The sequence below is a fragment of the Schistocerca piceifrons genome, chromosome 3 (assembly GCF_021461385.2).
Source record: "Schistocerca piceifrons isolate TAMUIC-IGC-003096 chromosome 3, iqSchPice1.1, whole genome shotgun sequence".
Lineage (NCBI taxonomy): Eukaryota > Metazoa > Arthropoda > Insecta > Orthoptera > Acrididae > Schistocerca > Schistocerca piceifrons.
Genome location: NC_060140.1, coordinates 717,036,346 through 717,062,449, shown reverse-complemented (window position 1 = coordinate 717,062,449; position 26,104 = coordinate 717,036,346). Strand labels below are relative to the sequence as shown.

Sequence of the window (26,104 nt, the reverse complement as noted above, 5' to 3'; positions counted from 1 at the left end):
CCATATTTTCCGTAAAAATGAATGTGCTTATGCTTAACTCATTCTCATTGACTTCCTAGCAATCAAGTCACAATTGTGATTGGCCACTCTTAATTTAAATCACTATACCTCCTGTTTTGGTGCTCTTATTTACATATGTTACAGATGAGAAATAGTACTAAGATAAAAAAGGTTCTAATGGCTCTGAGCACTATGGGACTTAACATCTATGGTCATCAGTCCCCTAGAACTTAGAACTACTTAAACCTAACTAACCTAAGGACATCACACAACACCCAGTCATCACGAGGCAGAGAAAATCCCTGACCCCGCCGGGAATCGAACCCGGGAACCCGGGTGCGGGAAGCGAGAATGCTACCGCACGACCACGAGCTGCGGACTACTAGGATGAAGCATGAGCATTCATGCTCATAACATTGCCACGTATTGAATGGAGATGTTTGATTTGATTTGATTTGATTGTGGCAGGGAAGCTAAAACAGCTTTTGTCTAACCCGCCACTGCCTGCACCAAAACTGAATTTATTGTGCAGTATCGCTCCCTGTATATCTAATAAAGCCAACCAATGCCCTTAAATGCATGGAGTCCCTTTACCAGTTTTTTGTTCGACATAATTTCTTCATGTCTAGTTGTCCCAGAAATTCTGTGTCTCTTGCTCTCCAGTGCTGTGCATTCTAAGATTAAGCGTGATGTAGTTTCTTCACTCTCATCACAGGTCCTACAGTCAGGGCCTTCTTCCATTGTACCCATTGTATGTTGGTGTTTTTTGAAATTCCCATGGCTGGTCATCAGTCCAACCATGAGTTTAATCTCTTTCCTGTTCAAGCCGAGGATTACAGAGCTTCTTTTAGAATACGGCTTTGGCATCATAACCTTACTATGTTTTTGTTTATAGACCTTGGTCCAGTATTCTATGTGCTGTCTTCTAAGCCAGTTCAATAGTTCTAGTTTGATCACAGCCTTGGTGATTGTCAGGACAGGTTCCTGTCCAATGAATGGAGCCTTTGCCCTCATCCTGGCCAATCTGTCAGCTTGTCCATCGCCACTGATCCCTGAGTGGCCAGGGACCCACACTAGGTTTACCTGTTGCTTCCCCCTAGCTCCACCAGAGCCATGTGACATTCTGCAACAATCTTAGATCTTGTTGCAGGAGCTGCCAATGATTTCAGGGCTGCCTGGCTGTCTGAAAAAATGTAGATGCTACAGTCCTTGTAGCACCTATGCATATTCTCCTCCACTCACACCCTGATTGCAGTAATTTCAGCTTGAAATACCAAGGCCAGTTTTCCTAGAGAGATGATGCCCTCCAGTCTTGGCTGAAACCTGCACACCCCATCCCCAGCACCTTGGTCTGATTTCTATCCATCAGTGAACCAGACTATGTACCCTGTACAGTGTCGAACTGTTTTTACCCACTGCTCCCTGCTTCTAATTATTTTATTGTAAGGCTTGTCAAAGCAATTGGGAGTTATTACATAGTCACCCAGCATTTCCCTAGCCTCTCCTATATTTACCTCACTCACTATTTTAGTGTGTGATTCTGGATATTCCAATGAAATCCAGTTTTTACCAGTTTTCAGTCTGTATGCGCCAGCTGCTGCCTCCATCTTGACCCAAAGGTCTGTGGAGGCATGTCCAGCATGGCTTGCATCTCAGTGGTTGGTGTGCTGCTAATTCTCCCTGTTATGGCTAAGCAGGCCAGTCTCTGCACCTTAACAAGCTCCTTACCTGCAACCTGCTGTTCTACCTTCTTCCACCACACTACAACCCTGTAGGAGATCCTAGGTCTAACAACCGTGGTGTATATCCAGTGCATTCCTTTGGGGCTTAGGCCCCAGTTTTTGCCACACTGGTACTCACTAGAGTACCTTCCACCTCAGAGCAGATGCTCTTAATGTGAGAGGTCCACATTAGTTTCTCATCTAAGGTTACCCCTAGCTATTTCACTATCCCCTTCACAGGTAGAGTTTCATCGAAGAGCTTTAGATTCCAACTTGAGTGTTGGATATGCTTCTTAGTGAATGGTACCACAACCATCTTGTTAGGATTAACCCTTAGATCCTGTTTAATGGACCAATCTTGCACAATGTCCAATGCACCTTGTGCCATATTCCTACCAGTGTCAGTAAATTTGCCAGGTATTACTAAGACAAGGTCATCTGCGTATACCAATCAAAAGCATTGTCTGGAATTTAGTTCTGCAATGAGTTCATTCACCACTAGATTCCACAATAAAGAGGACAAAACTCCTCCTTGTGAACAACCTCTAGTGGGGTTAATTACCATATTTTCATTCATCATGATGGCCTCTACCTTCCTTCCATGAAGCATGGCCCTAGTCCACCTACTTATAGTGGTCCCTTGGTCATGCACCTCTGCTGCCCTAACCATGGAATCGAAGGTTGTATTGCTAAAATGTCCCCTCGATGTCCAGGAAGATGCAGAGGGCTATTTCTTGAAAGTGAAATGCTTCCTCCACCCTCCCAATGAGTTGATGGAGAGCTGTCTCACATGATTTACCTGGTTGATATGTGTGTTGGTTTGAATGTAGAGGAGCCCTAACTAGCCTCCTCTCTCCAAAATTTACATTAACCAGTTTTTCCAATGTTTTAAGAATGAAGGAGGACAGACAGATTGGTCTCATGTCCTTGGCCTTGGTATGATCAGTTCTCTCTGGCTTTGGAGTAAAAACAACGTCCTCTACCCTCCATGCATTGGGAATGATCCCTGCTATTAGGCTGACCCTGAATACCCCGCATAGGATTCTTACGAGATTCTCTCCTACCTGTTGCAGGAGAGCTGGAAAGATTCCATCTGGGCCAGGTGACTTGAATGGTCGGAATGTTCCCACTGCCCATTGGATTTTATTGAAGTCGACGCACTCCTTGGCCAATTCCCAGTCCTCTCTTCGAGTGCCTGAGATCCCACCAGGGATTGCATTCTGGTCTATGTTATCCACCATAGCACATTGAGGAAAGTGAGTTTTGAGGAGCAGTTCCAATGACTCATGTGCTATCTTTGTGTATTCCCCATCCTCCTTCCTCAATGTATCTCCTGGATTAGTTGGTACTCTAGTGAGGATTTTGTGAAGTCTGGCTTGAGCAGCCATGCCCTCAAGTGGAGATGTTAGTTGTGTAAGAGCTCACCTGCAGCTGAAGATTTTTGGATTGGGTGGCCCATATTAAGACTTGCATATGAATATTTGTATATTTTGGTGGCTAACTTGTATGAGTTATATGTTTCAACAGAGACTTGGTCAATAAAATGTGTAGTCAATTAATAAAATATGAAAGATCACAGAATCATTTTTTATTCCTATGTTGTGGATTAACTATCAGCAAACCAAAGAGTGTAACTAATGTGTTTAACCATTATTTTGTGAATGTGATGGAACATGTTCAAGCAAAATTTCACCAATAAACATCCTGCATACATCAACATTGATCAGTAGATAACACATTATTTGTCATGCCAGCTAGAATACAAGAGGAACAGCAAGAAATCAAGCTTCTAAAATCAACTACTCATTAGGAATAGACAATATGCTAGATTTTGTTGTAAAAATATGTGTAGACTTGATCTCTGAACCACTGACAAAACTTGTATACCTGTCCATCTCAACTGGAAACTTTACAACTTGCTTAAAAATTGTTAAAGTGAAACCACTACACAAAAAAGGAAGCCAGAAAGGGGTGTTAAACTATAGACCGGTTTCTCTACTGTCTATTTTCAAAAATTCTATAGAAGCTTTTACATGAAAGACCATCTAATTTCATAAATAAATATAATACACTAATAGAATAATTACATAGTTTTAGAAAATATCATTCAACCAAAACAGCAACATTTTCTTTTTTGTATGAAATGGTACAGGCCTTAGATAAGAAGGAACATACCCTGAGCATATTCCTAGACTAATAAAAAGCATTTGATACAATCACTCATGATGTTCCATATGTGTGAACTTTCTGGTGAAAAAAAAATGTTGGTCTCTAAGAGAATTCTAATGTTGAACTTGAAATTGACTTCAGTGATGAAGATGAGGATTTTGTACCAGAGACAAGTAAAGATGATGATGATGGAGACCATGTGAACAAGGTGGGATTAGTGGAGAAGGATTCTGATTCTGGTCTATGTCAATCCTCACCTCATCCACCACAGCAGGTCAAGTTGAATATCTCTACAAAGTTGATTGCTAGAAATGGAACCAAGTGTGAGAGTGCCAGTTTTTCATCTTCTGGAAGAAGGTTGGCTGTGACTATTCTAAAGGAGAGAGGAGATCCCACCACTTCTGCTTGATAACTTGTAGATGACTCTGTCATCTGTGCTTTCTGTCCCATTTTTGACAAATAAATGCTGTGTCTAATGCAGAAATACACAGAATCAAATGCTTGAAATGTACTGAAAAACTATGATTGGATCATGTCACTTGAGAAGTCACAACAGCTGATAATCATCATATAAGCTCATTGTGTCATTTGTATAAGAAATACATCTGTGGATGATCTTTGGTTACATTCTTGGAGGCATACTTTCTGATTTCCAGTTTCTGTGAAGATTCTCTTAATTGAAGTAGTAGGAGCTGCACTACAGAATTTTGTTTAATTTAATCTGGAACTCCATCACATTACCAAAAAGGAATATTGAAGAGAGTTTAACATTGTAGTCATTAGAGGTAGCCCACCATGTTAGTCATGAGACATTCAGTGTGCTCTGAAAGGTTGTTCAATACATAGAACCCACATATCTGAATCCTTTCTGTACTATTTTTAAGCCTTTAAGTCTTTGTAAAAGTTGTAGTTTTATACTTATGCTCTGGACTATTTTTGAGGAAAGAGTAGTATTAATTACTGCAAAGGACATAATGAAAAAATGTACTGTGAAGCAGTTGTCTAAATACCAAGTGTTCAGATTAGATTGCTGCAGCATGTTCCAGAATGATGCTAAATTGCTGAATTTATTGGATGATTTGTGTAGGGAACCTCTTCCAGGGGTAAGTTACTCTTCCTCAGGAATCTTTAAATTAATCTCTGTCTGGCATTTGCTTGCCCAAAACTAGATTTGTGTTTTCATTCTGTTTTAATTTATCACGAATTGAAATCCTAAATACTTGACATTATTTACTCCACCAATAAATCAGTGATAATTTAATCAAACAATGAGTCTTGTCTCATATACATTTCAACACATTTTTATATGTTGCAAAGGTCAGCTAATATTTGTTGAACCAAGTGTTGATCATACAAGTTTTTCTTGCAGGTTTGCAACAGTTTCTCATTGTACAAACATCCTGTACACAACTGCATTTCCCTTGATTGCCTCCAAGAACTGCGTTGTCTTCCAACTCAGTATATGTACATCAGGAGCTCTCTCAACTTGTGATCTGAGTGATTTGCCCCTCACTCCTTTTCAAGCCATCTCCAACCACTTCATCTTTCCTCCCTGAAAACTGAGAATATAATTTATGAAATCTAGGATTAATATTTTCTACTTTGAAGTGTTTTCTATTAGCATTAGTAAACATTTGATCTCCTGATGCTACCCATTCTGTCCCCCTGTAATTTCAACGGCTTTCTAAATTAAATTTTTTCTTAATACTTGTCCTATTAGACATCCTAGAAGTATGTTAAATACTACTTCCACTTCTGACAATGTCTCCTTATTGAAAATGAAGTACTGAGTTGTATTTGCCCAGAAGTTTTCATCCCAGCAGCATGTCTTTATATTCCATAGTAAAATATTTTCTTTATGAAATAGCAGTTGCAAAAACTGCATAACAGGTTGATAGCAGACATCAGGAAGGGAGCAAGCAATCTCCAGGTCAGAATTTGAAAATAAAGTAAAAGAGTTTCATGCATTACTAGCCACTCCTTCTACAATTTATGAGAATTTTTGGACTCGGGATGTAAATTCTAGTAATACTAATGTTCATATTATACAGGTTCTTAACTTTTCCAGTAAATAGACAGCAGATAGTGTTCTCTGAAAACAGTCAAGCTACGTAACTTTTCAAATCAACTAGTACGCAAAATCAGCAGGTGATTAGTGTAAGAGGGAGAATATGTGGTTTTTTTCAAAGTAAATACTTTTTTCATGATCATCATTTGTTGTAAATATACTTTAACAACGACCAAAATTTCTTTCACATAATGGCTTTCCTGCATCCCTACTTTTCAGATCTCCTAACAGTTTGTTGTGTCCTAGCTATACCTATTGATTTCATAAGTGAAGCAGTGGGTCAAACATGTTTCCTAAATTTACCTCAAGGCTTTTAGAAAAAGTCCTGTGACTTTCTCTTTGTTTCCTTAAGCACTTCATAAATCTCTTGGAATGTAACATCCATTTTCCTTTAGCTGGATGAAGTCAGTATGGCATGATACTTCCACAAATGATTTGTCATCCTGATGATATCACAGTAATGTTTACCTTAATTATGTTCATATGGCCACCTTTCTTGAAGTTTCTTGATTCAGTGGACCTGCTACATAGTGCCACTGATTTGTGCTGCTTGACTTCTTCACCATCTGCAGAGGGTTGAGTGCTGTAACAGAGTTCTGATCTGCACAAGTTTTTATGAAGTGATGTAACCACTTTCTAAATGCTTTTCTGTATTTTATTGCACATATATAACAATTACAATGTTAGGTGAACAGATCTCTTATTAATTTGTAGACCAGAACAAAATCCCCAAATAGAATCTTATAACAGACTGACATTTTACATTATGTCTCTCCAAATTTTTGTCAGGCATTGACATTGTCCCCTGCCAATCTACTCCCTAATTTCTAAGACACGGCCAAGCCACGATTCCAAAGCATAAGCAACCCATTCACTGCAGTGGAGATGCTCAGTTGCCTTTCTCTAAATCTGCTCATACATCAATCCAGAGTTTTTATATGGACATCTTTTATTGGCTCGTGAGGAATAAGTGAATAATATTATTCAAGTTGAATAATATTTTCCATCACACTCTCTCCATCCTTAACATGCCCACATCTCTCCCTGCCTTATCTAATTTTGGCTGAAGGGATCTTTCATTCCCCCCTAGTTTTTCAATCTTCCTTTTTATACTATACTTCTGGGAAAACCACCAAATACAGTCTTTCACTTCCCTGGTGATTAAACAGTCCAGAACTTTTTAAACTGCTTTTTATTGCTGACAGTTATCTGTTTCTATTAGTGTCCTGATAAATATGTTCACTGTGCATTTCAGTTGCTGAATTAAGTTAATAAACAAGATAATTATGTAAGTGAAGTATTACTTTCAATAAGTGAAAAATAATGTTAAGCTGAAACATACTTCTCAGATTGTTCATTAAGAAATAATGTAATACAGCATGTTCAGTTGTTAGCTACCATAGTCAGATATTTAAATGTAAATCATTTCAAATATGTTTCCATTTTATAAGGAAACATTGTTTATTTATTTAAATGTCTGGCATGTTACAGCATTTAATTAATTCAAAATTCTGTGGCACTGCAGTGCAATAGAAGGTTTGTCCTAAAACTAAAAATTCTGAGGATAACCTTCATCTATCTACATAACTATCAAGTTTGAAATTGCCCCTCCAGATAATAAAATACATATTGATTTTTAGCATAATTTTTTCATTTTTTACAGAATCATCCAATAAAGTCAACATACAGCAAACTTAGGTTATTGTGCCGATCCCTGGCTGGAAATAATGTTTATTACTTAACCATTACAGCACCATCTTATGGAGAAGAATCAAAGGTAAGTGTATATTAATTTAATAACAAATTGGAGTATGTGACATAAATACACTCCTGGAAATTGAAATAAGAACACCGTGAATTCATTGTCCCAGGAAGGGGAAACTTTATTGACACATTCCTGGGGTCAGATACATCACATGATCACACTGACAAAACCACAGGCACATAGACACAGGCAACAGAGCATGCACAATGTTGGCACTAGTACAGTGTATATCCACCTTTCGCAGCAATGCAGGCTGCTATTCTCCCATGGAGAGGATCGTAGAGATGCTGGATGTAGTCCTGTGGAACGGCTTGCCATACCATTTCCACCTGGCGCCTCAGTTGGACCAGCGTTCATGCTGGACGTGCAGACCGCGTGAGACGACGCTTCATCCAGTCCCAAACATGCTCAATGGGGGACAGATCCGGAGATCTTGCTGGCCAGGGTAGTTGACTTACACCTTCTAGAGCACGTTGGGTGGCACGGGATACATGCGGACGTGCATTGTCCTGTTGGAACAGCAAGTTCCCTTGCCGGTCTAGGAATGGTAGAACGATGGGTTCGATGACGGTTTGGATGTACCGTGCACTATTCAGTGTCCCCTCGACGATCACCAGTGGTGTACGGCCAGTGTAGGAGATCGTTCCCCACACCATGATGCCGGGTGTTGGCCCTGTGTGCCTCGGTCGTATGCAGTCCTGATTGTGGCGCTCACCTGCACGGCGCCAAACACGCATACGACCATCATTGGCACCAAGGCAGAAGCGACTCTCATCGCTGAAGACGACACGTCTCCATTCGTCCCTCCATTCACGCCTGTCGCGACACCACTGGAGGCGGGCTGCACGATGTTGGGGCGTGAGCGGAAGACGGCCTAACGGTGTGCGGGACCGTAGCCCAGCTTCATGGAGACGGTTGCGAATGGTCCTCGCCGATACCCCAGGAGCAACAGTGTCCCTAATTTGCTGGGACGTGGCGGTGCGGTCCCCTACGGCACTGCGTAGGATCCCACGGTCTTGGCGTGCATCCGTGCGTCGCTGCGATCCGGTCCCAGGTCGACGGGCACGTGCACCTTCCGCCGACCACTGGCGACAACATCGATGTACTGTGGAGACCTCACGCCCCACGTGTTGAGCAATTCGGCGGTACGTCCACCCGGCCTCCCGCATGCCCACTATACGCCCTCGCTCAAAGTCCGTCAACTGCACATACGGTTCATGTCCACGCTGTCGGGCATGCTACCAGTGTTAAAGACTGCGATGGAGCTCCGTATGCCACGGCAAACTGGCTGACACTGACGGCGGCGGTGCACAAATGCTGCGCAGCTAGCGCCATTCGACGGCCAACACCGCGGTTCCTGGTGTGTCCGCTGTGCCATGCGTGTGATCATTGCTTGTACAGCCCTCTCGCAGTGTCCGGAGCAAGTATGGTGGGTCTGACACACCGGTGTCAATGTGTTCTTTTTTCCATTTCCAGGAGTGTATAATAGATGTAACAATATAACTCTCTGGTTTTTCCCCCATACTTCATTATTTGATTCAGTGGAAAGTCTCTGTGTTTTGGAGCTCTGGATTATGTGTAGCCCACCCATTCTCGCCATTATATTCCTTTCTATTTTTTGTTGTTTTCATTGGCTCAGATAAAAAAAACACTTGTTATATTTGAGGCCAAATAATATTTGTTAAATTGTGAGATTTTTTGATCTCAGTATCATTAGAATTTCTAGGATGTGGATCAAGTCAGTGTTTTTACAATATTTACAATCATGAATTTTCCATAAAATGTACAATAATGGATACAGTAGAGTACAATATTGCAGCTTCAAGGTAATAATCATATCAGCTAAAGTTACATCATAATAAATAAAAATAAATAATGTACATAATACAACAAGATATACAGGACAAGACATTAGATTGATATTAATAATAACTAAACATTTGTAAATCAGTTACATCTTTTATGACAAAAAATATATTTATCCTTGCACTAAATGGCCCATCTCAGTCATACAATAACTACGTCCATATGCTTATTACGATATATTGATAGTTTTTACTTTTTGGATCGTCTGCCTACAACTGAATGAAACACAATTTTCTTGCTGTATGCACTAATTTCTGCCAAACAAATAACTAATTGAATAGAAGGTATTTTGTAACAATTATTCTTTCAATTTGCTCTTGGTGGATTTTGGTGTATCAAGAGCAAGACTCTTGATATCACTATGTAGAACACTGAAAACTGTCATTACTGAGTAATTTACTCTTTTCTGCACAATGAAAAAGTTTCTAAATACTGTAGGAGTAAAGGAAGCCCCTCATCAAAAAGTAGGAGTGTCTAGTTGTTGACAGACACACAGAATAAAGAAAGGAAACTTGCTCAAGTTTTCAGAGTAAACCCTTTTTTGAGCTAGAACACAAATACATACACATGCATGCTTTCACACACCCATGTCCCTCCATGGCACCGACTGGATGCACAATTCTATCATTGCAGTTTGGAAGATGGGCTAGGCTGGATTAGGAGTTGCATCAGATGGGGTGGGTAGAGGCAAGAAGAGAGGTTAGTGATGAATGGCTAGTGCCTTGGAGGGAGGCAGCAGGTTTGCTGGCTAAGAATGCAGGAGGGAGGATTGGCAGGTGCATAGGCTAGACATGTGATACACAGATGTCAGAGTAGTGGGGAACAGCTCACACTGAAGATGATATGAAGACATGAATTGGCAGGGGGTAATATGATGGAGAAAGGATAAACTGTTGGGTGGAGAGTGTGGGCGAAGCTGGATACCAGAGATTGAGGCCAGGACAATTATGGGGGAAAGGATTTGTTGCAAGGATAATTCCAATCTGTGAAGTTCAGAAAAAACTGGTGGTGGGAAGAAGATTACACGTGGGCGAGGTTGTGAAGTAACCATTGAAATTGGGCATGTTGGGCTTAGTGGTCAACTTTGTTGGTGGTAATAGTTTGGTGGTGGCCATTCAACCTGGTGAATAGCTTGTTGGTAGTCTTGCAAATGTAAAAAGCTGTGTAGTGTTTATATCAGAGTTGGTATATGACATGGCTGTTTTCTGAGTGGTGCAGCTTCTGAAGGGAAGGATAAGCCTGTGACAGACTGTAGAAGGAAGCGCTGGAAGGTTATCCAGGCAGATCTTGCACCTAGGTTTTCCACAGTGATGATTGCCAGGCAAGGGGTTGGAAATGTTAGTGATATAGGAGTGGACTAGGAATTGTGTAGGTTGAGTGAGTGACGGAATACCACTTTAGGATGGGGCGGGGGGGGGGGGGAATCTTGGGCATGATGTCACACAGGTCCTAGCCATACTGTTCCAAATTGAATATGAAAAAAAACTGACATCTGTAGACTGTTGTGAACCATTATTACCACAAAAATTGTATACATTTGCTGATGATAATCACTCTGCAATGACTACTGAAACAAGTGTTAGTGACAAACATGAAAGTGTGAAATGTTATGGAAATGAAGTTCATAAGCAACACAGGGGTGGAGAAAACTAAACAACAGCAAAACACAGTGACAAGAGAATCAAGCATCGGTCACAAAAAAGGTACAGTGTCCTTTTCTTAACAGACAACCATGTCAGAAACCTGTCAAGTATTTTACTAGACAAGCAATGGGAATAGTAAAACCAGTTGCAAGTATGAAATATTTTACCAGTGTCAAGCTACAGGAAAAAAAGGATGGTGAAAAATGAATATGTTGTGAACATAGCTGGTGCCAACAATGTCATAAGAAATGAGGCAAAAAATTGCTTAGCAAGCCTGTAAAAGTTCTTAAAAGCTAACAAATGTCAAAATGCAACTAGTTGCAACGCTGCCTCATAGGCATGACCTAATATGCAACTCGTATGTCAACAAGGAGATATGAAAAAATAACATCAAAATCAAACAGATGTGTGCTTCATTTGGAAAATGAAGAATCGTGGATATACGTAAAATGGACAAATGCCTACATACCAAACATGAGATGCATCTAAATTTCGAAGGCAAGAAACTTTTATGTGAGAAAATAAGCAAAATTATTGCAGAGAAAGATGACTTATACAAAATTGCCAATCACAACAGTAATAGGGATGCTTTTTTGAAGTAAAACATTCCAATTTAATACTTGTTGTTGTTGTTGTTGTTGTTTTTGCTGTTGTGGTCTTCAGTCCTGAGACTGGTTTGATGCAGCTCTCCACGCTACTCTATCCTGTGCAAGCTTCTTCATCTCCCAGTACCTACTGCAGCCTACATCCTTCTGAATCTGCTTAGTGTACTCATCTCTTGGTCTCCCTCTACGATTTTTACCCTCCACGCTGCCCTCCAGTACTAAATTGGTGATCCCTTGATGCCTCAGAACATGTCCTACCAACCGATCCCTTCTTCTAGTCAAGTTATGCCACAAACTCCTCTTCTCCCCAATTCTATTCAATACCTCCTCATTAGTAATGTGATCCACCCATCTAATCTTCAGCATTATTCTGTAGCACCACATTTCGAAAGCTTCTATTCTCTTCTTGTCCAAACTGTTTATTGTCCATGTTTCACTTCCATACATGGCTACACTCCATACAAATACTTTCAGAAACGACTTCCTGACACTTAATTCAATACTCGATGTTAACAAATTTCTCTTCTTCAGAAACGCTTTCCTTGCCATTGCCAGTCTACATTTTATATCCTCTCTACTTTGACCATCATCAGTTATTTTGCTCCCCAAATAGCAAAACTCCTTTACTACTTTAAGTGTCTCATTTCCTAATCTAATTCCCTCAGCATCGCCCGATTTAATTCGACTACATTCCATTATCCTCGTTTTGCTTTTGTTCATGTTCATCTTATACCCTCCTTTCAAGACACTGTCCATTCCGTTCAACTGCTCTTTCAAGTCCTTTGCTGTCTCCGACAGAATTACAATGTCATCAATGAACCTCAAAGTTTTTATTTCTTCTCCATGGATTTTAATACCTACTCCAAACTTTTCTTCTGTATCCTTTACTGCTTGCTCAATATACAGATTGAATAGCATCGGGGAGAGGCTACAACCCTGTCTCACTCCCTTCTCAACCACTGCTTCCTATTCATGTCCCTCAACTCTTATAACTGCCATCTGCTTTCTGTACAAATTGTAAATAGCTTTTTGCTCCCTGTATTTTACCCCTGCCACCTTCAGAATTTGAAAGAGAGTATTCCAGTCAACATTGTCAAATGCTTTCTCTAAGTCTACAAATGCTAGAAATGTAGGTTTGTCTTTCCTTAATCTTTCTTCTAAGATAAGTCATAAGGTCAGTATTGCCTCACATGTTCCAACATTTCTACAGAATCCAAACTGATCTTCCCCAAGATTGGCTTCTACCATTTTTTTCATTCATCTGTAAAGAATTCGCGTTAGTATTTTGCAGCTGTGACTTATTAAACTGATAGTTCGGTAATTTTCACATCTGTCAACACCTGCTTTCTTTGGGATTGGAATTATTACATTCTTCTTGAAGTCTGAGGGAATTTCGCCTGTCTCCTACATCTTGCTCACCAGATGGTAGAGTTTTGTCAGGACTGGCTCTCCCAAGGCCGTCAGTAGTACTAATGGAATGTTGTCTACTCCTGGGCCTTGTTTCGACTTAGGTCTTTCAGTGCTCCGTCAAACTCTTCACGCAGTATCAGATCTCCAGTTTCATCTTCATCTACCTCCTCTTCCATTTCCATAATATTGTCCTCAAGAGCATCGACCCTGTATAGACCCTCTATATATCCTTCCACCTTTCTGCTTTCCCTTCTTTGCTTAGAACTGGGTTTCCATTGGAGCTCTTGATATTCATGCAAGTGGTTCTCTTTTCTCCAAAGGTCTCTTTAATTTTCCTGTTGGCTGTATCTATCTTACCCCTCGTGAGATAAGCCTCTACATCCTTACATTTGTCCTCTAGCCATCCCTGCTTAGCCATTTTGCACTTCCTGTATATCTCATTTTTGAGACTTTTGTGTTCCTTTTTGCCTGCTTCACTTACTGCATTTTTGTATTTTCTCCTTTCATCAACTAAATTCAGTATCTCTTCTGTTACCCAAGGATTTCTACTAGCCCTCGTCTTTTTACCTACTTGACCCTCTGCAGCCTTCACTATTTCATTCCTCAAAGCTACCCATTCTTCTTGTACTGTATTTCTTTCCCCCATTCCTGTCAATTGTTCCCGTATGCTCTCCCTGAAACTCTGTACAACCTCTGGTTCTTTCAGTTTATCCAGGTCCCATCTCCTTAAATTCCCACCTTTTTGCAGTTTCTTCAGTTTTAATCTACAGCTCATAACCAGTAGATTGTGGTCAGAGTCCACATCTCCCCCTGGAAATGTCTTAAAATTTAAAATCTGGTACCCAAATCTCTGTCTTACCATTATATAATCTATCTGAAACCTTCTAGTATCTCCAGGGTTCTTCCATGTATACAACCTTCTTTCATGATTCTTGAATCAAGTGTTAGCTATGATTAAGTTATGCTCTGTGCAAAATTCTACCAGGTGGCTTCCTCTTTCATATCTTAGCCCCAATCCATATTCATCTACTACATTTCCTTCTCTTCCTTTTCCTACTGTCAAATGCCAGTCACCCATGACTATTAACTTTTCTTCTCCCTTCACTACCTGAATAATTTCTTTTATCTCATCATATATTTCATCAATTTCTTCATCATCTGCAGAGCTAGATGGCATATAAACTTGTGCTGCTGTAGTAGGCGTGGACTTTGTGTCTATCTTGGCCACAATAATGTGTTCACTATGCTGTTTGTGCTAGCTTACCCACACTCCTATTTTTTTTATTCATTATTAAGCCTACTCCTGCATATCCCCTATTTCATTTTGTATTTATAATCCTGTATTCATCTGACCAAAATTCTTGTTCCTCCTGTTACTGAACTTCACTAATTTCCACTCTATCTAACTTTAATCTATCCATTTCCCTTTGTAAATTTTCTAACCTACCTGCCCAATTAAGGGATCTGACATTCCACGCTCCGATCCGTAGAACGCTAGTTTTCTTTCTCCTGATAACAACTTCCTCTTGGGTAATCCCTGCCCGGAGATCCGAATGGGGGACTATTTTACCTCCAGAATATTTTATCCAAGAGGACACCATCATCATTTAATCATACAGTAAAGCTGCATGCCCTCGGGAAAAATTACGGCTGTAGTTTCCCCTTGCTTTCAGCCGTTCGCGCTACCACAACAGCAAGGCCATTTTGGTTAGTGTTACAGGGCCAGATGAGTCAATCATCCAGACTGTTGCCCCTGCAACTACTGAAAAGGCTGCTGCCCCTCTTCAGGAACCACACGTTTATCTGGCCTCTCAACAGATACCCCTCTGTTGTGGTTGCACCTACGGTACAGCTATCTGTATCGTTGAGGCACGCAAGCCTCCCCACCAACGGCAAGGTCCATGGTTCAGGGAGGGGGGGATTTACTTACATACCAGAATGTTCAGTATATAATGAATTAAATGGAGAATTTGGATGTATACCTAAATGAATCAAAATCACATTTCTTTGTGCGAGTGAATTAGATTGCAAGGAAGAGCAAGCATGTGGACACAGACTAAGAAATTACAAACTTGTAAACTTGTACTGCAAAAGGATACATAAAGTGAAGGGGTAGGTATTTATAGCAGAAATGATAAAGCATGTGAAAAAGTCAAATGAATTGATGTTCTGAGTAAAGAAATGGTTCTTGAGGCTCCAGCAGTAAATGTAAAACTAGGGAACAACAGCCTGATTATAGCAGCTCTGTATAAGTCATCTAGAAGCAGTACTGGAGAATTTTTCAGTGGTCTGGAGGACCTGCTGGGAAGACATCAGTGTAAAAAAAATGTACTTTCTTTTGGAGACATCAACATAGACTCTTTAAATAAAAGCAATAATTATTTGTGTTAAGTTGACTTCATTCAGTGTTATAGCTATTTTCACATTAACCCAGAGCGTACAAGAATTACTGTAGAAAGACAGACATTTGTTGACCACATATTCACAAACATAACAAAGGAGAACCTAAACAAAACCATCACTGAAAACAACATATCCGACCACAAATTCGTTAGTATGGAAATTGATGTATGAAATGTAGATGCAACTAAAAGTGATATGTTAATGTATAAAAGAAAATTTAATTAAAATAAACTTAAGAGGGCATTAGGTAATGAAAAATGGGAACCAGTTTACAATGCAACAAATGTAAATGATAGATGGGAAAATTTGTATAAACTACTCAAGTAAAACAAGTGAACAAAGTTATTAACCCCAAAGCTGAGACTTTGCCTCCAGAAATCATTGAACTGAGAGAGAACATGAAAGACTGTTACATACTCTTCAGAGGTACTAAATTACAGTGCTGTTTAACAAAATACAAACTGCTCAGAAAGAAATACAAATATTCCTTTACTAACCTTAAAGCTCATTAAAATGCCTGTCATTAAGTAACTCAACCTGTGTTAGTAAAACAGCCTGGAAAATAATGTGTAAAGAATGTTGGAAACAGCAATCTCATGAACAGACCAGCACAACAGGAAAAGAAAATGATGATTTAACAAATGATCCAAAAGAAGTGTGTGAGCAATTTACACAGATGTTTAATACAATTGGTACAAATGAAACACATGACTGGGCACCGAATTTAAATGTTGCAAAAACTAGCCAATCTTTTTTCATCCATGTCATTACTGAGTGGGACTTCCTAGCAGTCATTTGAAAATTTCAAGCTAAAATGTCTTGTGGCTGGGACGACATTTCACCTAAGCTGCTAAAGGAATGCAGAGGAGAGTGAAACCTCTGACACATTTAATAAATATCTTCCTCTGTCATGGAGAATTCCATGATCTTTTAAAAATCACTGAAATCCTACCTGTGTATAAGAAGTGAATAGGAACTGACATGAAAACCTATAGGCCAATTTCATTAACTTCAGAGCTTGAGAAATTTGTACAGAAATTAATATTAAATCAATTTGAGGTGTATTTCATCAAACGTAATGTATTTAACAATCTACAACATGGTTTTAGTAAGGGAAGCTCTGTTGTAACAGCAGTAGCAATTGTTATACATCAAATATTAAAGGAGCTAGATGAAGGAGATAAATAAGCACCTATTTGAATATGAGTAAAGCTTTTGATACTGCGAATCATACAGTTCTACTGCATAAATTAGAAGCATTTGGAATGAGAGTGGTAGCCTATTTGAAAGAAAGGAAATAGTGTGCCAAGTTTACTTCTAAAAGGAATGAACAGTTGCTAACAACCAAATCAACCCACAAGACACTATTGGGGGCCTTGTGTATGTTAATGATGTAACTGAACCCCAAAAACTACAAGGTTGTAAGTTGTGCTGATGACACAATGACACTTCTTTTGTCAGATGGGACAGTGATATGCAAACTACTACAAAAACAGTCATGAAATCACTTATAATTTTTCTGTCAAGTTATCATACTGCAAATAAGCTGCTCATAAATAAGTAAAGAGAAGACACTGACACTACAATTTATGCTTAGCTATAATCAGAACATAAATAGAACCCCTATTTATATCTCCATTGGCCCTTAGTTACACAAACACAAATTTTTTGGGTATAATTGTTGATGAACACCTATTACAGAAAGAACATATAATCGTATTTGTAAGAAAATCAGTACAAAATCTGTATCTACTGGAAAGGTTCTCAGTCCTTTCTGGGACCATAATAGCTTGACACAAATATACTTTGGAGTGATACACCCCACACATTGTAACACAAAAAGTGATGAGTTTCTGATCTTCACATGGTGATATCAAGTGTATGAATTTATATTTTCATGTCGTTAAGTTCCTGTAAACAGTGCATATAGCATAAGTTTGTTTTTGCAATAAAAACCTTCACTATTTATATCAAAGTGTGCACTTACGAATGTTAACTAAACCTTTGTATATGTGAGCTAAAATCTGCGACAATGTCCAAAAAACTAATTGTTATATGGACAGCAAACAAAAAAAATAAACAAATTTCAGCACATGAAGATAGATAATTAAAGCTCTGATGAAGGATGTGGTTTCAGTTGTTTCTATTTTAGGTGATACTGAATGACAAGAGGGGCATTCCTTTGTAGCTGATTCTTGGGGTTGGTGGAAAAGTTTGGAAATGTGTCAGGACATGGGCATAGGAAATCTGTTATGTGAATTAGGTTTTGAGGGGAGGGGGTATTGGGCTGTCTGTGAAGGCCCCACATGAAACATGGTGGTCAAAGGAGTTCTCATCACTGACATACGTCCTCCATAGGTGCTCAGGTCTGTATGAGAGGAATTTTTTTTTGTTGTCGATACGATGACAGCTGTTGAAAATGCAAGTACTGTTGGGATTTGATGTTAATGGATGTGTGGGATGAAAACCATCACAGAGGTGGTGGTCAACATCCAGGAAGATTGCACTTACCAAGGTTAGAGCAAAGTCTACAAAGAAGCCATGGATTACTCAAGGAATAGGGGTATCTTGTAAAACAAAAAGAAAACTGTATCTGTCAATCCGAAACAGTCCCGATGTTGATGTTATAGCACATTACAAGAAATACTGCAAAATATTAAAGACTGTAATACAGATATCAAAGCAAATATATTACAAGGAAAAGATAGTCATATCAGATAACAAAATAAAGACAATATGGGATATAGTGAAGGAGGAGACCGGTAGAACCAGACATGAAGAGGAACAAATAGCATAAAGAGTAAATGATACATTGGTGACAGATGTATATAGTGTTGCAGAACTTTTTTAACAAACATTTTATAATTGTTATTGAAAAGATGGGGTTGTCAGGTTCGGTAGATGCTGCTATGGAATACCTCAGACCAGACATTTCAAGTAACTTCCATAATATGAATTTGACCCTCACTACCCCAGCAGAAATAATGTTCATCATATAATCTTTAAAATCAAAAACATCTAATGGGTATGATGAAATATCGACAAAGTTAATTAAAGACTGTGATTCTGAACTAAGTAACATATTAAGCTATCTGTGTAAGCAGTCGTTTATCAGTGGAATATTTCCTGAATGGTTGAAATATGCTGAAGTTAAGCCACTGTTTAAGAAGGGAGATAAAGAAATAGCATCAAATTTCCTTCCAATTTCACTGTTGCCAGCATTCTCAAAAATTTTAGAAAAAGTAATGTACAATTGGCTTTATAACCATCTTATCTCAAATAACATACTGTCAAAGTCACAGTTTGGATTTCTAAAGGGTTCTGATATTGAGAAGGCTATCTACACTTACAGTGAAAATGTGTTTAATTCATTAAACAAAAAATTGCAGGCAACTGGTATATTTTGTGATCTGTCAAAGGCATTTGACTGTGTAAATCACAATATCCTTTTCAGTAAATAAGAATATTATAGTGTAACAGGAAATGCTGCAAAATGGTTCAAATCTTATATCTCTGGCAGGAAACAAAGGGTGTTATTAGGAAAGAGACATGTACCAAGCTATCAGGCATCATCCAACTGGGAACTAATTACATGTGGGATCCCACAAGGTTCCATTTTGGGGGCCCTTACTTTTTCTTGTGTATATCAATGGCCTTTCATCAGTAACATTACCAGATGCCAAATTCGTTTTGTTTGCCAATGATACAAACATTGCAATAAATAGCAAATCAAGTGTAGTCTTAGAAAGATTGGCTAGTAAAATATTTGTAGACATTAATCACTGCTTCCTAGTCAATACTTTGTCACCAAGCTTTGAAAAAACACACTACATGCAGTTCAGAACTTGTAAGGGGTGTCCCACTAGTATATGCCTAACATACAATGGCAAGCAGATAGAAGAAATGGACAGTGTTAAATTCTTGGGATTACAGCTTGATAATAATTCAACTGGGAGGAGCACACAATAGAACTGCTGAAGCGTCTTAACAAATCTCTATTTGCAATGTGAATTGTGTCAGACGTAGGGGTCGGGATATAAAAATAAAAAAGCTGGCATACTATGCTTACTTTCATTCCATAATGTCATATGGGATTTTTTTTGGGGTAATTCATCAAACCAAGCTAAAGTTTTCTGGGCACAAAAATGAGCAGTAAGAATTATATGTGGTGTGAACTCAAGAACATCCTGCAAAATCCTGTTTAGGGAACTAGGGATACTAACTACTGCTTCACAATATATTTATTCCTTAATGCAATTTCTCATTAAAAATATATCACTTTTTCAAACCAACTGCTCAGTTCATGGAATCAATACTAGAAATAAGAATAATCTTCACAAGGATTTAAAGTCACTTAGTCTTGTACAAAAAGGTGTGCATTGTTCAGGAACACACATTTTCAATAACTTGCCAGCAGCCATAAAAAGCTTAACAACCAATGAAATTCAGTTTAAGAGAAGCCTAAAGGACTTATTGGTGGCCAACTCCTTCCACTCCATTGATGAATTTCAGTGCAGTAATGTGTTCTTTGTAAATAAGTATTATAGTAGTTGTATTACACATTTATTACCTTATAAATAAATAAAAACTTTTTTATTTTAAATTCAGTGCATTAGTATTTGTAAAATGTCTCTTTCATATAGTGTTAATTAACAAATGACAATCATTCCACTTGGGACCTGTGGAATGGTACATTAGCTTATTTGTTTTAGTTGCAAATATTTGTCATGTATTGTTGTTTTTCTGACATGTTCTACATCCTAAGGGACCTCCTCACTACAGATCAATTGGAATGAAAGTAAATCTAATCTAATCTACTCTTGGGTTCAGGAGGACTAGGTGAGGAATGTTGCAGAGCAGGTTCGATGTTATGAAGGAATGGGGATAGGGGTGTCTTGAGGATAGAGTGCCTTGGCCCTTAGTCCAGTTTATGAAGATATCAAGAAGGTTGATGATGATATATTTCTGATCTGGACTCAGGACCAAGAGACCCTATTCTCATTCCTTCAGAAACTCAGCAAGCTCTCTCCTATTTGCTATACCTGGTCCATGCTCTACAACCAAACTTCCCAATGTCCTAGTCCATCCATCCATCACTACCACTCCCAACCCCTTGCACAGAGATCATATCCCTGAGGAAGACCTGGGTGCACCATCCAGCACTTCCTACTCCAGTACTGTCACAGGCTTATTGTACCCTATCAGAGGCCAGCCCACCCAGAAAGCAGCCATGTCAATTACCACCTTTGCTGCATACACTGCACAGTTTTTGTGTCAGTATGACTACCAATGAGCTGCCCACCAGGATGAATGTTCACTGCGAAACTGTTGCCAAGAACAAAGGTGACCATCCTGTGGCACAACTTAAGACTGACTATACATGAACAATTTTAATGACTGTTTCACAATCCAGGCCATCTGAATCATTCCTTCCACCACCAGCTTCTCTGAACTACACAGATGAGGGTTATCCTTGCAACACACCCTTTCCTACTGTAATCATCCTGGCCTGAATCTCAGTTAACTGATTCTCTCCATGCCCTCCAATCAACAGTTTCCCCTTCCTCCATCCTGCATCCTCTTCCAATTCACATCTCCATATCACCCCCAGTGTGTGTTGTTCCCCACCAGCTCTAACACCTGTGTGTCACATGTCTAGTCCATACATCTTCCACCTCTTCCTTCCACTTTCCTAGGCAGCAAACTGGCTGCCTCTCTCTGAACTGGGAGCCTTTTTCCTACCTCTTGCCCCCCCCCCCCCCCTCTATCTCTCTCTCTCTCTCTCTCTCTCTCTCTCTCTCTCTCTCTCTCTCTCTGTACCCACCCCACCCAATACAATTTCCATCCTTAACTAGTCCATTTGCCGAACTGAAGCACTGGAATTGTGTGCGCAGCCAGCAACAGGTTGTCGGGGAATAGGTGTGTGTTCGTGTGTGTGTGTGTGTGTGTGTGTGTGTGTGTGTGCGCGCAGCCAGCAACATGTTGTCGGGGAATAGGTGTGTGTTCGTGTGTGTGTGTGTGTGTGTGTGTGTGTGTGTGTGTGTGTGTGTGTGTGTGTCTACTCTAGCTCAAGAATGGATTTACTCTGAAAGCTAGCAAGTTTTCTTTCTTTTTTGTGTGTGCCATCGACAACTTAATGCTGCTGCTCTTTGGTGACTGGTCTCCTTTACCCCTAAAGCATCTACATTCCACCAGTAGTCTTCTACTACAAGGGTAAAGTTTGTCAGGTTGTTGTGTGAGTCCTATTTTGAATCCATTTTTAAGTGGACACCAGCTGCACAGCCCCTTAGTTCCACCACATAATTAAGAAAGGGGTAAATCATTCCAAAGTATAACATTTTTAATGTTTGACTAGGAACTATTTTTGCCAGCTGGCTAAGGAAACATACTAGTATGCCACTGTTGACTTTTCCACATACAAAATTAATGTAGGTAGTTCACCATAAATTTTCATCAACATACATAATCAGAAATTTGGAGCTGCCCGTTTCCATTGCCAAGATGGTGTATACATTATTTACATTGGTATGGTGTGAATAGCCCATTTTAAATTCCAGGCCCTGATCATTGATGTACAAGGTGTCTGTGCTAGAAGTATACACAAACAAGACCTTGTAATGAAAGAACTCACTGTTTTACCTTGTTTTGTAAATACCCAATCAATAGAGACAATCTCCAAGATGTGATCCTCAATGTTTCATGAACAGCCTTCAGTCTCATAGGTCATGTGTGTCAGTGACAGAGCACACATAACTCTACATGTTGGTGAACTATGCAGTTTCACAGATGCCTCCGAAGTCATTTTTCAGCAGGGTAGTGAGGCCCCCCATTCCCATTATCATTGAGACGCTACCACATTTCTCCCTGAGATGTTTCCTGAGCATTGCAGAAGTAACAAAATACTGGGCATCTGGGCTAAAGATATTCAAAAATGTCTAACAGAAGTTACAAAATACAGGATGTCTGAGCTAAAGGTGGACAAAAACATTTGTTTATATTTAATTTCTTATTAAGGTTGTGAGTTTATTTGTCGACAGTCAGTACATTGAGTGAGATAACATGGGATGTAGACTTGTGCATTGAAAATATGGAGTAGTTAGATAGTAAGAGAAGTGAAATAGTCATTAAAAATATTACACATAGTATTGGGGTTTTTCAGAATGTTGCCATCATGCATTATGCTGAATGGTACTGTATTCATCTTCTTGGGACCTTTATGGTTTTTGTCATTTAGCTCCCTGGATAGATTGCTCTATTGCTTTGCTGTTAATCTGATTTCGTATTTTAGGAAATTCAGTTTCAAAAGTTTTCATTGTCGGATCATATTTTTCCTTAAATATCTGCAGAGTAATAACTTTATAAAGCAGGTTTATATCATGTATACTCTGCCTGAGGCTAATCTAGCTTGACAGGCGTTTCAGTCTAGAATTACTTCCATTTTGGCAGTGTTTCACTACCTTCTAGATTTCAATAAAAATTTTTTTCCATTTGTTGGTAGACTTTTTTATCTGCTGCTAGGGATCCTATTTCTTCCCCACTACTTTGTGTTTAAAGCCATTAATGTTTGATCTATTCAGAGTTCATTTCTGCAGAACAACTTTTGTTATTTTTGGTACATCTAAATTTATGTGCTCTATCACTTGATAAAAGTGGTCAGAATAATGAAAATCTTAATTACTGCAATTTACATTATCTATAGCATTCTTGTTGATTGTATTACATAAAACATTTTAATGGAGCATGTCTCCATTTCTATGGCACCTGAGCTTACTGTATTTAAAAGACTGGATGAGCTAATACATAGTTGGACTTCAAGTTTACTGTACTAATGGAGTTGTCAAATGTTAAGAATCACGAAGTATCAAAAACTGACACAGATGGTATTGAAGTTACACAATAATAATTATGTTATAGTTCATTGTGAACTGGCTTTTGACTTTTTAGGCCATCCTCAGATAACTTAAGACTAAACTGGTGGTCTGAACATCACAGACAGTTTATAGCTGTTCAAAAATTGTTTTTCAAAGGATATGTGACCTTTCACAACTATGTATATCTATATAAATGCCACATGTGTAATGAAATACACAAAGAAGTTGTGAATAAATATACCTTATATATCTTTATACTCAAAGATTAAAAGTATGAGAATGTACAGGGCAAAACAGTAAACAAGTGAGTACTGGCATATATTATTATGTCTTATGGACGAAACAACTTGTGAATGTGGTGAACAGGTAAAAAATGTGGAAAGTTGATGGGGATTAGTTATACTGTTTACAACAACCATATTATCATACGGTTAGAAAAATATCAGTTGGCTACTGTTACTTTAGCAAGAGTGAATAATGGAACTCTATTTGATCTTTATGTTGTTTATTTATTCCAAAACTTTCAAGCAGTGTTAGTCTCCTGTGTTTATTTGCTGTATGAAGAACATCAAATTTAATATTGTTATTCTAAGCATGTTCAGCAGAGGTGGAATCTTTTCTTTTTCAGTCTCCAACACCATTAAATGTTCAGTCAGTCTAGTAGTTACAGCCCTTCCTGGTTGGGCTACATATAATAAGCCATACAAATTGCAGAAAATCCTATAAATTCCACTCTGGAACAGAATGTGGACAACATTCCTGATATAGAAAACATGTGTATACTTCCTGGATTTTAGATTGCTGGTTAGTACCTGAGAAGTGCTCCCTATATATAGCACAGGGGCCTATTTGTTGTAAGTGTAATATAATGCCATCTGAGGAGATTATAGAAGTGAAGTTACCCTCACACTTTTTCTCTGTTAAGTGAGCTGTGAGTGAAGATAGGGCTATAACCATTGCTGTATGCAATTTCTTTAATTAATTTTAATACATTTCCTAAATCTGATTGTTTTATGGTTTAGATAGCAGATGGTGCACCATGTAGTGAACACTGCATGTTTGTGTGTTACAGGATGCTGGTAATTGACAGGCATTACTGTGTCTGTAGATGTTACTTTCCTGTATATCTTAAATAAATATTTTTATTTTCTATATCAATGGTAAGGACTAAAAAGTTAATTGAGTCACCCTTACAACTCTATGGTAAACTTAATTTTACTTTGGTGTGAATTTAAATATTGGAAGAAATTGTTTATCTGGTGGTGCCTGTTCACAAGAACAGTATATTATCCACTTAAGTGGTGTGATACTGTTTTTAGAATTCAAGGGCTCCTTATTTAAAAATGTATGGCCAAAATAATCTACCCACATTTCTGTTAATAAGGGGCTCAGAAGGGACCACATTGCTGACCCATCTGACTGACAGTACAGAATATGATGAAATTGGAAATAATTTTGCCTTAAGCATGTCTCAGTTGGCAGTCTTATATTGTCAGTCTTCATTGGAGTTGTTCTCATTTTACACATCAATTCTGTCATAATTACAGTTGCCTTTCAACAGCAATATTAGAAAATAAGATGCCGATATCAAATAAGACTAGCTTAGCAGTAGGTGGAGTAGATAGGTATTTTAATTTTTTTGACTAATGCAAATAAATTAGGTTTTCCAAAATTTTGGTTTAAATTTTGTTTATGTTTCAAGTAGTGACTCCAACTCTTTGGCTAATTTATGGCAAGATGCTGAAACTGAAGACACTACAGACCTTATTGTAATACTTGCTTTGAAAAGCTTAGGTAATCCATACAGCCCTGGTGCTATGGGATTCATATGTTTAGAGTCATTTTCAGTAAATATGTATATATTCTGACTTCTTAAATAACACTAAACTGTTTCCTTTGCCACCTTTGGTGGCAATGGCATCTTGGGAAGATAGTTTTTTCTTTAATGTGGTCAATACTCTTCACCTTCTTCACAACCATCATTGAACAATATGGAATGGCCAAGCTAAGACGGCAGGTGACAGGATAGGCTGTGAATTCAGGGGAAATAAGAAGAAGGCATAACTGACATCAGAGTGTTTTATTGGAAAAAGTTATACAGTGACATAAATAAGGGGAATGTGATGAAAAACTTAAGTTTCTCAAGACTGGACCACCGCATCCCGAGGCCAGGAACAGAGAGAGCAACAGTCTCCCAATCCCACTATTGGTAAATCTCACGTGTTTGATTAGGGGAAGTTCATTGCTCACCTGGGAAGTGCCACACCATCAGAGCTGACACCACAGCATCAGCAGTGGCAGTACGGCATGTGAGCCCTCATTTCCCTGCCCCGACTTTGGGGGGAGGATTTAAAATATAGAGACTCTTACAATAGTTATTAATAATTATACATTGTACACCTCCCACTCACCCCATCCACAAAGCTCTACATGCTGTGCTGATTTTGCTATGATTGTTTGGATGTTGAAAGAAAAATGAAAATCCTTAAGATGTTATATTCACAGTAAACAATTTTTGAGGGCCATGAAAACAATGCTTACAAACACATTTATGTAACCGGCCTTCCAGTAAGCATGCCTGTG

General features: G+C 38.8%; 1 protein-coding gene across 1 annotated transcript in view; it reads left to right on the top strand.

Moving 5' to 3' along the window:
• LOC124788990 (cytosolic carboxypeptidase Nna1) overlaps positions 1–26,104 on the top strand; it is a 580,471-nt gene that overhangs the window by 167,417 nt on the left and 386,950 nt on the right. Inside the window, exon 7 of the mRNA XM_047256278.1 lies at positions 7,622–7,735. Coding sequence (XP_047112234.1) covers positions 7,622–7,735 — 114 coding nt within the window. The remainder of the gene's footprint in view (positions 1–7,621; positions 7,736–26,104) is intronic.